The 13844-nt window shown below is 34.0% G+C and overlaps 1 protein-coding gene across 2 annotated transcripts in view; it reads left to right on the forward strand.

Annotated features, from left to right (window-relative positions):
* The window catches only part of EEF2K_3 (Eukaryotic elongation factor 2 kinase), a 38621-nt gene extending 26485 nt beyond the window's left edge, over positions 1-12136 (forward strand). For both annotated transcript variants that reach the window (XM_012943734.2, XM_051212421.1), the window contains 3 exons: positions 4342-4641; positions 6649-7102; positions 10599-12136. In XM_012943734.2, the coding sequence (XP_012799188.2) occupies positions 4342-4641; positions 6649-7102; positions 10599-10750 (906 nt within the window). In that variant the 3' untranslated portion in view covers positions 10751-12136. The remainder of the gene's footprint in view (positions 1-4341; positions 4642-6648; positions 7103-10598) is intronic.
* The last annotated feature ends 1708 nt before the right edge of the window (positions 12137-13844 follow it).

Consider the following 13844-nt stretch of genomic DNA (forward strand, 5'->3'; position numbering starts at 1 on the left):
TCCCCATTTTTGTTTAACTTCATCACAGACCTACTGATGGAAATAACTTTCTCGTCGACTGAGTTCTCGGGTATTGATCTCCTACCAGGAGGTCCACTTATCGACTTAGAATACGCAGATGACATAGTCCTATTTGGTGAAGACGCTGACAAAATGCAGAGTCTTCTGGTAGCACTGAGCAACAATGCCAGGATGTTTGGAATGCGCTTCTCTCCCTCTAAATGCAAGTTGTTGCTTCAGGACTGGTCTGCGTTAACACCTGAACTAAGGATAGGGAGTGAAGTAGTCGAACGCGTTGACAACTTCACTTATCTTGGAAGTCTGATCAGCCCTGATGGGTTGGTGTCTGACGAAATCTCAGCACGGATTCGAAAAGCTCGATTGGCTTTTGCCAACTTGCGTCACCTATGGCGAAGGCGAGATATCCGTCTATCAATAAAAGGACGAGTATACTGCGCGGCAGTCCGTTCTGTTTTAATTTACGGCAGCGAAACATGGCCATTAAGAGTAGAAGACACTTGTAAGCTATTAGTATTTGACCACAGATGCCTTAGAAATATTGCTGGCGTCTGCTGGGATCACCGGGTAAGTAATAGTGAGGTTAGACGCAGGGTATTAGGGAATGATGGTAAATCTGTTGATGAGGTTATGAATCTTCATCGACTGAGATGGTTGGGCCACGTGTTACGTATGCCTGAACACCGATTACCACGACGTGCAATGCTATCCGGTATTGGAAATGGTTGGAAGAAGGTTAGGGGCGGCCAAACCAAAACGTGGCATAAGTGCTTGAAGTCACTAACTTCTAGTCTGAGCCATGTTGGTAGATGCAGACTACTTGGTTGGGGTCCGCGTGACTATCGTAACCAATGGTTGGAGACTCTTGGTGACTCTTGGCTCAGAATCGATCACAATGGCGTCGGTATATACACTCCCTGTCTTCCCTTAAACTAAGAGATTAAAATCACTTCATATCTTTCTTTCTACGAACCAATTCTTTCTTCTTGTACTATATCTCTATATGCAATCTTTCTCTTATATATTACTACCTTTGACCTAACCACTGCTATGAATCCGGTGTTCATCTTGTTGTGCTGATGCGGTATGGCAACCTGGACCGATGCACATATGTGCCTGGTCCTACGTTGTAGCTGACTGACTGACTTCGTCTTTCTATACGGATACATTTTTTACTCAATCCATAGCGACCTTGAAGTATGCTTTGTTCGATAGTAAACAGGTTAGGTGATTAAAACTTATTTCCAATTGATTGACTACCGGGTGGTGACCAAAGGCATACATATCAGATTCTTCTTTTTTAGTACTCACAGAATCCTATCGATCAAGTTTTAATGTGTTCACTAGTCTGGATGACTCGAATTTGCGCGTTATATGTGATAGACGAGGTGGTGGTTGTAGGCAGTCAACAAGAAACCCCGTTTGAAACTTGTCGGCAAGGTGTACCTGTACTCTTGGGAGGACTGATTCTAGGAAGCATCAGTTATAGGTACACTTTGCTGATGAATGTCAGATACCGCGAAACCTAGGTTAAGCAAGGTTTCCTGTCAATTACCTCTGCTAAAGTGATCGCAAGAAAAGTCGAATTTTATTAGAAAAGCTAAGATCTTTTCAGAAAAAATAAAAGCTCGCACAATTTGTGCCAATTCGATTTCCTTCATGACCTTTGCCCTCGGATTGATTGTCATCGTTTTTTTATTTCTCTAAATTGCTGTATGCTCAAAGTTCATACTCTGCTACTATAGTAACAACTTTTGTACCAATTCCGGTTGTGTTGCTTGTCCCTATCTCAATATCAAGTTACCTACAATTCTGTCTTCTTTCTGTATTAGCTGTCGAGGTTTGATGTATTCTGTGAAAATGACTGTTTCCAATTCCGAAGAGAACCGACCATATTAGAGTAGCTCAATCGTGTTTGTTGCTAGATTCGTGACATCGTAGGCCATATTGAACTCCAATAACAAGACACAACAACCTCCAATCATCTTAGATTGCGATTTATATAACAAATAAACAGTTAGTAAAGGCTTTTCTCGTTTTTATGAGTTGTTAGAGGAAGTATGACCTTTTTCAGTTGAGTTTTTACAGAAAAGGAGACATTGACGCTAGAAAATGTCATAAGATCTCTTGAAATCAATTTCAGTTGATTGGAATGTGTCGAAATTAACCGTCGTATAATTATATTCAGTAGTTAATATCCCCAAGACTAATTTGTTTCACCATGTTAGATGTTGTATGATAAATCGTCTATGCATCATTGTGCCCGTTTCTTTGTTTTTAAACAATACTTGTTTGATGATGCTAGTGTGTGTATGTATACTGTTTAAATCAGTTACATTTGGATTACTTAGCGACATGTTTGATAATCGAAAGCCATCAATATAAAACACCTAGTTTGTATTTTCTATCAAATTTCGCTCTACCTATGTGTGCATTTTGGAATGTATAGAGGTTAATTCCTCTATTTTGATAACTTTTTAACTGTGTATTTTCTAGTTGACTAACTCTCTTAGTATCTCGAGGAATCCACTTGAGAGTATTCAAAAGCCAAAATATATCAGTCGTGTTGTTCAATCAAGTTTCTAATGTCACTCCTCGTAGAGCAAAGGTGGCCAACCAAGATCCTTAACCAACTCTGTTCTGGGTTCTCCTCTCAGGTTGTTGTCTACCGGGAGGTTTAATGGGTTTACTTGAAAATAATGATTCATGTTCTTGTGGTCAAATGGAAATCTATCTGTCAACAAATTAAGCTGTGATCTGAACTCTTTGAAGTATCCAAAAATGTCGTGAAATTTTATTCTTAATAGCTGAAATCTAGCAAATGTATTCTTGTAAAAAATCCATTGAGATTGTTTAATATCTTAATATTGGGAAATGAAGTTAGTTTTGTTCCTCGATTCATGTAGACGGCAGATCGAGTTAGATTTCAAACATTTTGTAAATAGTTTAACAGAAAGTGCGATGTTTCTTTAAAATAATTATAAATTATCTTTCTTCTGACCTCTTTGTTTATTACGGATTTATAAATCAACTTTTTGGCCTTAGTTTACCTACTTCTATTGTAGTGAATGGAAATACAGTCATAAAAATTATCCCGAATAAAACAAAATGTATATCTATATCCCAGTTACCGGCTTCCAATAATAATTTTTAGAATGTAGCCGAAGGCGATATATAGCAGATGTGTATAAGCAACAGAAATATCTAAGTCCAGTGCAGAATTTCAAGTTAAATCTTCAGTATGAGGGTTGTGGAGGTTGTTGAATTTCATTGAAAGAATCATCTTATCTGAATCAGACCACCATTGGAAACGTAAGAGCACTGGATACCCATTTCGTTCTAGTATGGAACTCCTCACCAGTATATATCCCGCGCGCACATTGATGAGCAGTCCCATACTAGGACGAAACACCCATCCAGTACTTCCAGGTTTTCCATGGAATTCAAGTTAAATTTTCACCAGTTCCTTCTGTCCATAGTCTGCTACTTCTACACTTTATAGTTGCGCAGTCATCGTAAATAATCGTTAGAAATAAAAAACTCATTAGTACTACTTAACTTTGACTAAAAACTATCATAAAATATTTAGTACTTTATCAGAACACGTTCCGACTTGTTTTTGAAACTGCAAATTTAAACATTATCATCAAAATACAAATGAAACAAATGGAGTTTACAACACAATTTACTAAAAACTTTCTTCATTACAAATGTTTTCCACCAAAAATAATTATAAGTCATGAGATGTTGAGTTTATGTATAAATTATATATTATAATGAGAAAAACAATAGAATATTTAACTCGATTCATTTTTTCCATACGATCTACACGCATACATTCACTCAAATTTAAACGCCTTTTTTCCGAATTACACATTTTCCACACCCTCCATCATACACTCAAACAAACAGTAATGTCTTATATAGAATCACCTTGACCAAACAATTCACATGAGATTGACACATCAGACCTATTGTTGGTTTTTTAAATTATTTATTTATTCATTTAAACACAACATATGAAATCCTACTGTTGTTCTATGAAAATATGTCAGGTCAGAATGGAGAACCTCATCGTCTGTATAAATATGGGTTGATTGGATTATAACTTTAAAAAAAAATATAGAATAACAGTTTACTTATTTGTAATTCTGATTTTTATCTTTGTTCATTGTAAGATCTTCAACTTCCTTTCGAAAAGATATTTTAAATGCTCTGATAAATTAAAAAAAACTACAATTGAACATCAACCTAATATACTCTATAGTACCTTAATGAAATTCAACTTAATACGATGAAAAACAATTTCCTTTTCTTTACCAGATACATCATGAATTGGCTCGTTTACATGCTTCTGGTCGTTTAGCTTTAATGCATCAAACCGGTTATTGTCAGTTAAAGTGCAATGAAATCAAAAAGCATCAACCTTCCATAGATATTGAGCAAGAATTGAATGGAAATCAATTGAATGAATTAAATCGCCCACAAAATGTTAACTGGGAATCAGTTTTATTTCATTTAGAACAATCAGCTAAACTTGGTTGTTTAGATGCTATTCAATGTTTAGCTCAATATTATTTGAATTTAATGATTGATGGTCCATTATCGGAATGTCCAATTAAAGTTAGTCTATTTACTGTTTCAGTTTTATCATTGAAAATAAGATAATGGTTGAAGTGTTTAGATTTGTTGACTCAATTAGGGTCATCTTTGATTAACAGCTGATGATTAATGATCCTGTTTTGAACTCAGCGAATTCGATTAAGTAGGGTATAATTAGTCATTAAGACTTTCGGATACAAAGAAACTAATAGATAGTTATTATTTCATAGAAATCACAAACCGATCAACGTCAGTCAGCCGTTGAAAACCTGCGAGGACTGGACGACCGTTCTGTCTTAGTATGAGACTGCTCATCGTTGCTCACTGACGACCCTACGACTGGAAATCGAACCTAGGACCATCGGTCTCGCGCACGAACGCTTAACTTCAAGATAATTGTAGCCGGAATCCAATGATGTAAAACTCTAGCTTGGCGTCACCACTTCTATAGAATAGTCTTTCTGACTCCATAAATTGTTTTATGCCTGATATACATCTCGGATTAATTTCGTACATGTACTAGGACCTGCCGCGTTCCTAGAAAGCAATATCAAAAGTCGAGATACGAGATAAATATATCCCATGCATTCATTTATGTAGGCGAACTATAGGAGGAGATAGGTGCGTACAGCACGAATTCTCCACACTAACCAACGCACTAAGTGTTTCTGTCTCAGTTTATATGTTTCAAATAAACAGTGGATACGATAAGTAAGTACAGACATACATACAAACAAATTACATATAAAAACGTGCAGTATGGTTAATAGAATTAACGAGGATGGATACAAAAAGTATACTTATATGGAACAATTGCTTGTGGAAAGTATACGATTATAAGGGGATAAAAATGAATCATTAGTCTTATTCTGTTTGAATTATTATTACCCATTTAAATAATAATTAATTGTCTCAGATGTGTTTGTACACATGCTCCGTATTTTTAATAATCTATCTTTGGAGGATTCGTCGCGTATCCATGTATCGACTTACTGTGAAATACTGAAGTGGTAGTAGAATGATACTAGGTAAACATGGCAACACTTTCAAAGAGTTTTCCATAAAAATCATGTTAATGATAAACTTCTTGACGAATACATTTTTACATCTTTTTGAATACATATAATTTGCTTATATGGTTATTGGCAAATTTTAAATAAACATTTGCGTTCATAGGATGTTTTTCAGTTTATCGTTTAGAGTGCTTAACTATTTCCTTGGAATCCAGATTTCGGTCTGTCTAACACATCTAAGTTTTACTTAAAATCATATTCGTAATTATTTGCACTAAAGGTATATTTATGCACGAACTTTGAGCAACGCTAGGCTGACCTTGAAATAACTACTTACTTACTAGAGTCAACATAGGGTTATAAATTAGTATGTTAAATTAGGGTTGAGAATTAAAATAAGGGTTTTCCTCCGGAACTGAGATCAGCTATACTGCCCAAATACTATTTAACTTATGTATGAGTGAATTTTACGCAAAAATCCAAGAATTGTTTTCCTTAGTTTCGTTGGTTCGTCCATAAATTATAGTATCGCCCTCATATAGTTAAATTGTTTCTTGTTTTTGTTAATATTTTATTTCTTCTTCATAAGGAATTCTTGGGTCACACAGATTATGAATTTACAATTAAATTGACCACCGATTATTTATCAGTATCATGTGTGTCAAATTCTTCTTAGTGCTGATCACATCCTATTGATCAAGTTGCAATGTGGCTACTAGTCTATGTTTTGATGAAAGATGGTGGTTGGAGGTAGTTTACATAAAACCCTGTCTGACACATATGCTTTGTGCTATTTGACACCCGTCAGCAGAGTGTACCTGTGATCTTGAGGGGACTGATGCTCGCTGGTGGATCCAATTCCATCCAGCTTCACAGTCAGCGATATTAACACTGAGTCATTTAGGCCACAACTGAATTAATGAAAGTTCTTAAAAAGTTATGAGATTACTTTTATTTACTACAATTTTCCCATCTGTCATGTGTATAATATACTTACTTGTCTTTTTTAACTTAGCCTGATCCAGTGGAATCTCGAGCACATGGTTTCGCTTTAATCAGTGCGGCTGCATCAGCGGGAGATCGTATGGCTATGCTTTATTTAGCTGAAGCTTATTGTCATGGCGATTATTATTCTCCAGATACTAGTAATGATATCAATAATAATAATAATAATAATAATAATAATAATAATAATAATAATAATAATAATAATAATAATAATGGGCGGAAACAAGAACCTGACTGGTTAGCAGCTGCACATTGGTATGAAATGGCGGCTAAAGTTGTTACTTATGATGATGATGCTACAGAAGATGATGAAACAAATCAACGCAACCCATCGTTTTTAAAAAGAAGTCGTTCTGGTTTTCATTCATTATCTGAATGGCCAATTTATCGTTTACAAGGTCGATTAGGAGAAATGTATGCTAAAGGTGGTCATGGTTTAGTCAGAGATATAATAAAAGCTTGTAAGTTATTATTTTAGATTAAATCTGAACTATACCGACGGCTTTAAGCTAATTTGAAAGTAATCTCGAGATCGATCAATCAGAAAATAGCTAATCAGGATTCAGCTTTTGCAAAAGAGTCCTAACACATAACGATGATAGTATTACAGACGATTGTAATCTTTAGCACGATTAACAAATGTTAGGGTTAACTATCGATAACTTACGCTTGATATCATAGCGCCAAATTTACCCTAATATAATAGACTTTCGGTGCTATTTCAGAATCGACCACACATTCTTTAGTACACATGCATCAATTCATCATTTTCATCAGCTTTTAAGTCGTCAGTATTTAGTTAACCGTTATTTATCTTTTATTTTTAACCTGATGATCTTGTTTTGTTAGTTCTCTGTTCCGATACTATTTCCAAGCATAATAGTTTGAATCTGCCGACTGTATAGTGTAAATTTTCACGTTAATAAGTCTTTCTATTTGGCTTTTTGAATCAGAAGAGTTCAATCAATTTTTCAAATATTATTATTGGAGTTATAAATTGATCCAAGTTAGACAGCTATTGAAAACCTGATGGCTTTAGAAACTCGTCAACCTTGCGCATTCACAATCCTGCTACCGGAGATCGAACCCTGAATCTTCGAACGAAACAACTGTCTAGTACTTCAGGTTTTCAATTGTTACCTAACTTGGATCGGTTGGCGATCTCTCTACAGTATCCACAGTCCATCTACTGATAAGCTTGGTTTATTGTCTTAACAATGAGAATATGTGACTAGTTAGTTTCATACAATTAGTTCCATCTATGAATTTGAATAAAGCCAGAACGAAAGTTGACACAAAATCCTATTTAATTTTCTATTTAATAAATTATATACATGCCTCTTAAGATTTTCAAGTAGGATGTCATATTCATGTTCTTTTGAAAGTGTTAATGTTGGTGTTTTCGCAAATTCCAAGGTTTTCGATTGGACATTGTAAATAATTAATTTGGCTTACAATATTTGAATCCGTAACAATGTTATGGAAGCTATGAGCTTCAAGTAAAGTTGAATAAGAGCTACCAGGGGAATCCTATTTGAGACTCTTCAGTTGAATGTGCCTACATCTTTGTTGGTGTTCATGCCAGGATTCGGACCCACTACATTTCTTTTCGAACCCTCAAAGTAATATCCACTGAACTGGGAAATAAATAAATAATGCCATGAGTTTGCTTTAAGTTTAGAGCTAATTTCCTTGGTTTATTCGGTTTAGGAGTTAACGCCAATTATTACTCTAGCTTTATTCTAACTAGCTAATTGTTCACAAGTTTGTTTGTCTTTTTTTTTCATAGCGAAAGAATAAATTAGTAAGATTTACAGAATGCTATCACTTCGATTTAGCCTATTGGTATTTTTTTCCAATGAGTCAGTGATTAAAGTGAGACTCTAGATCTACATTTTATTCTGGTTATGTAATACTTATCAACAAGACAAGAAATATTCTGCTTAATTAAGAATGATACATAGAAATGCACCAAAACAATAACGAATGGCTTAATACATAGAAGTAGCTATCACAGGAGAATTAGAAATGAATTAAAACGTCAAGTTAAGCATCTCATTTTAACATATATACCATAAGAAGGGTTAAATAGAAGCTATCAAGATAATTAAAAGGTCATTTGACAATAAATGACTCGGGAAAAAGAAAGTCTGTGAAATTGTCGGGTTCTGTTTTACAAAATGTTGCTGTAATATCACTTGAGATACATTCACATAGGGCATCATGTAGGTGTGTAAGAGCTTGGTATTGTTAATAATCAAGTTATTCAGCTAGCCAAAGTCACATTCTGTTTACTTTTGTCTAGATCAGTTTAGCAAGTTATATGTACATACTGGCTCAATTTAGGGTTGAAGCTTTATACGGATTTTTAGTCTTCTTACTCCTGTATAAATGGGTGTGTTAAATCTTAGGAAGCGAGGAATTATGACTGAATCAGATTGACAGATCATAACGGAGCATCAGCACTGGTAAGTGGATTCCGCTTGGCGAGTACTAAATAGGACGAAAATCGCGGGCTAGATTCCAACCCTAATCATAATAGTTCTATTTTTAAAAAAAAGCTTAGTGCTTATTATCTTTCATGCACTACGTGTTGTTTTAGCCTATATGTATATGTGTCACATGTGTGATCACGAATATGGTGTATATAATAACAGTACAACTAAATATCAATACTAAGTCAGTCAGTCGCCTGGTACGTATGTACCTCGGTTCAGGTTCCCATACCTCATTAGAACAGAGAGCTGAAATTGTCAGACCAAATCCCAGAATAGTAGGGGTAGTGATTTTATATATGGTAATGGAAAAGATTGAGGATCAAATATACAATTCTGGAAAATATAAATAAGTGAAATGAAAGATGTTATGAGGAATTCGGAAGCTTATAATCTATATGAAAACAAATAATGGATGCACCTGTGTCATCGCAAGTTATTTTGAACCATGGTATTCAGTCTCGAACCATTGATTACGGTAATCATGCGGACCCCAACCAGGTAGTATATACTTGTTAGAATGATATGGTCCAATTGTCAGTGTCTTCTTCGGTTTGACCTCCTCTATCCTCCAGTTTACTTTCACACTAGACAACGTCACCAAGTACTGAGTAGTTCAGAGTTTCCGAAAAGCTTTGATTTACTAGGCCTAATATGTTATTTTACTGTTTAGAGATGATAAAGAACATTAATAGTTTAAAGTGAGTATGTTGGATGTGTTGTGGTCTCTAAGCTGATCACAACACTTCCAATATTTTACTTCCTTCTATTTTTTCCCAATTAACCAATCATTAACTTTTTTTGTATTACATTTGAGATATACCAGTCATAAGATAATAAATACGTTGGATAAACTCGGTGCTACCGCTACTTGTAAACAGTCAACTATCATTTTACGTTTAATTTATGAATTCAAACCAATATTTATATGCATCCATCTTATAAGATAATACAGAATATTTATAGCTCAAGATGAAGATTTAGGTAGATATTATACTCTGACTGGAATGATTAAATTGTATTGGCTTATTTTCTCTTTTCTTTGTGTCCTATTTGCGTGCATAGTATTGATTTGGGGGGGGGGTTGTGATCTACACTTATTGCTAGTGACCTAGATAATCTTTTTGTAGTCTTGATGATATTCTTTATGTAATTAATAATAATAATAGGATGGGATCATCCGTTTACTGATTTTTACTGTCTAAATTATACATGCATTGCATAAACTAATTATTGATGAAGATACGAATCAATTAACCGTTTTCCTTACTCGTAAAGCATAACACCTTCAACATTCACTTGATAATAAACTATATGTGATTATTGTTAGCATCTTTTCGTTTTTGTACGAATTTTTCACAAATTGTATTGATTTAAATGTTTCAGCGCCCCTTGATATACCTTCATTTATTTATATTGTATACTGATAATTTTCTTTATGAAAAAATAAACAAAATTGTAGACGAACTCTTCGAATCAGCCGCTGAAGGTGCTAGTGAAGCTCATGAAGGACGTATAGCAATGAAGTATTATGAACAAGCAGGTCTTTTAGAAGAATATACTACTGTTGAATTTGATGAACAAATAGAAGAAAAAACAGAAGAAGAAAAATAAACAATAATAATAACAATAATACGAGTTCGTTTCTTTCAAATTTATGTAATACATAGATTTTCTCCGGTTATGGTTTTATGTGTATAGCTGTTTTCTTTTTTTTTCTCATCGATAACCAATTGTATTGATCATGTATAATCCCTAGTTTTCCCACATAACATTTTGACTTGTTTATATTCCACTCATTTTAATGATCAGCAAACAGGACCTTTTCTATGAATAAGCTTTTATTCGTATTTTTTCCCGCTGAATTATTATATTTTGTCTTGAATTATACTATGATTATTTTCATGTTCATTGCATACACACTTTGTAATTCCATGTATTATTATTACTATTATTGATTTATTTATTGTGCACTACCACTTCACCCATTGTATTATCCGTTCATTTTGAACTAAATGTTTAACGCGCCTCTCATTTTCGTTAATTTCCTCTTTCTATATCACATTGTTTTGTTTTTTACGGACTAAAGATGTGACAATTTGAACAGATATAGATGTGTGTATACATAACCAGATCTTGTGTTGTCTATATCTGACTAACTGATTTCATTTTCCCTCTAGTTTCTCTATATCCTTTTTTGGATTTTCCTGTTACTCTGTAGAAATTATCTTTTTTTATATATAAAAAAGTGAACATATAAAAACAAAATAATGTCAGTAACAACAGTCAATAAAACCATGATTTATTTCTATTGAACAAGTATTGGAATTATTCGTATTTTTTTTGGTGACAATTCTCCTGGCTCAGTAAATAAGCGGTATAACACATGTGTGTGAGTATGTTAGTAAAAATATGTCATTTTCGTCTGTTACTTAGGTACACTAAATATACTAGTTATTTGGTTCTACCTTTGGGCATCCGCTACATCCTAATTCGAAGGTAAACAGAAGAGACTAAATCTAAGTTTCATGCTATTTGGCTTTCGTTAATAACAAGGTATTTACAATCATGAAAGAGTTGATGTCCTTTCATCGAGTTATGCAGTATGTCTGGTTGAGTGTATATTATCAGAAATTCACTTTTTATTATCTTCATATGATATGTGATATTGTAGGGTTAACTAGTTAAACTATATTATAAAACTTGACTGAAATCAAAATATTTCAGATTTTAAAATAGCAGTAGTTTCAGACTTTTAAAATCTTGAAATTAATTTAATTCAAAGTTATAAACATCTACTTGTTATTAGTTTTCGGACGTAGAAGTAAACTAAACTGATAAATAACGTTAAATAACTTTTCACTTACTTACGCCTGTTACTCCTCGTGATGAAGCATAGGCCACTCATCAGCATTCTCCATCCAACTCTGTCTTGGGCAATCCTTCCCAGCTCTTTCCAGTTGTTATTCACACTTTTCATATCTGATTCTATTTCCCGACGTAATGTGTTCTTTGGCCTTCCACTTTTCTGCTTCCCTTCAGGATTCCAAGTTAGGGTTTGCCTCGTGATGCAGTTTGATGATTTGAATAATTTTTCAACTAATCAGTAAATAGTGTTTTAGTTATGAAATAATTAAGAAAGCAAAAAAAAAGAATTATAAAATGAGAGTAGATAAATAGTATTGACATGATTGATGAACTCTTTCATACTTAATTATTTATTGCAATAAAGGAAATGTGTTAGGATTAGAGTACTAGTAAATGTTATATAACCATACATAATCATAAACACTAATGTAGATAACGTCTTAAATTCAAATCTCGAAATCTTTTAGAATATCAATGGTTCAGATCATGAGTCAGTTGAAGCTAGACCACCGTGGAAAACCTGGAAGCACTGGACGGCCGTTTCGTCCTATTGTGGGACTCCTCAGCAGTGCGCATCTACGACCTCGCCTCCTGCGAGATCCGAACCCAGGACCTACTGGTTTCGCACGCTTAACCACTAGATCACTGAGCCGGCCGGCATCCAACGGTGTTAATGTGTAACTTCAACTAATCCACGAAATTGAGCGACACATTCACCATTGTCTTCAGTGAGTTACTATCTCACAACAGACCTGGTTGAACTCCACTGGTCACTAGAACTCGTGAAGCCAGTCACTAGTGAGTATATGTTAATTAATATCTCCACAAAACCCATCTTTTAGAATACTCTAGAAAATCTATCAATCATATCAAATGTTATGTACATTTTCGTTTTATTTGTTTTCTTTTCCATGAAAAGTTAATCACTTATCGTTATTTTAAGAATCTCTAGTTTATACCCCTACCCTTTAATCTTAAGTACAAGTTATCGGTCACTAGATTTTGAATTTCGCGCAGAAATCTGAGAACTGTTATCTTAAATCTGATCGATTCAGCAGTATATGTTTACTTTCATCATATCTATGTAAATTAAATGTTTATTCTTTTGTGTTTAAAGAAATGTTCATGAATATTTGTTTAGTACATTACGCCTAACTAGTTCATGTACATTTGTATCATTTTTTTTCACGAATGTACTAGTTATTTGGTTTTCCTTAAATGATGATTAGAATAAGGGGATGTTTATTGTCAGTATTTCATTTAGATGTGAAGATGTAATTTATTTCCTTTCTAAATGTCATATATGTTAGTATGTAATCGAAAGTAGGATGTGTTGTAGATGATTTTTTTATTTCTTTATAGTCCAGTTAGTAAATCTAACGGATCAGTAATAGTTTGATTCTAACTGACATTCATGAAAATTCATTCTGGCTGTATCAAGATACCAGGATCTCAAAGGTGTCCTGTTTAAGTCAGTATTGTGTAGCTGTTTAAATTCTTATATTTCACATCATCGTAAAGACTGACAATTAGCTACAAGGAAAAAGCAGTAAGAAGTTAGAGAGAAAAAGAATAGTTGGAGATACTGAGCAAAACATGCAGAACAAGCATGAATCTTCTGGAGCAATGGATTACTGATTTCAAAAAGTGCAATTTTGAGATTTTGCCAAATAAATCCGACGTATTCTAGTGTTCAATATTTAATCCGTTTCTACATTTAGTTTACTTTATTCCATTGAAAGTACAGATGTATTATTCACAAGATTGCAGAACTTGACCAACTGACACTAGCCTAATGTCAATTCTTGAGGAGTCATATAAATCTAGTCGTCATAAAGGT

Source organism: Schistosoma haematobium, chromosome ZW, assembly GCF_000699445.3.
Source record: "Schistosoma haematobium chromosome ZW, whole genome shotgun sequence".
Lineage (NCBI taxonomy): Eukaryota > Metazoa > Platyhelminthes > Trematoda > Strigeidida > Schistosomatidae > Schistosoma > Schistosoma haematobium.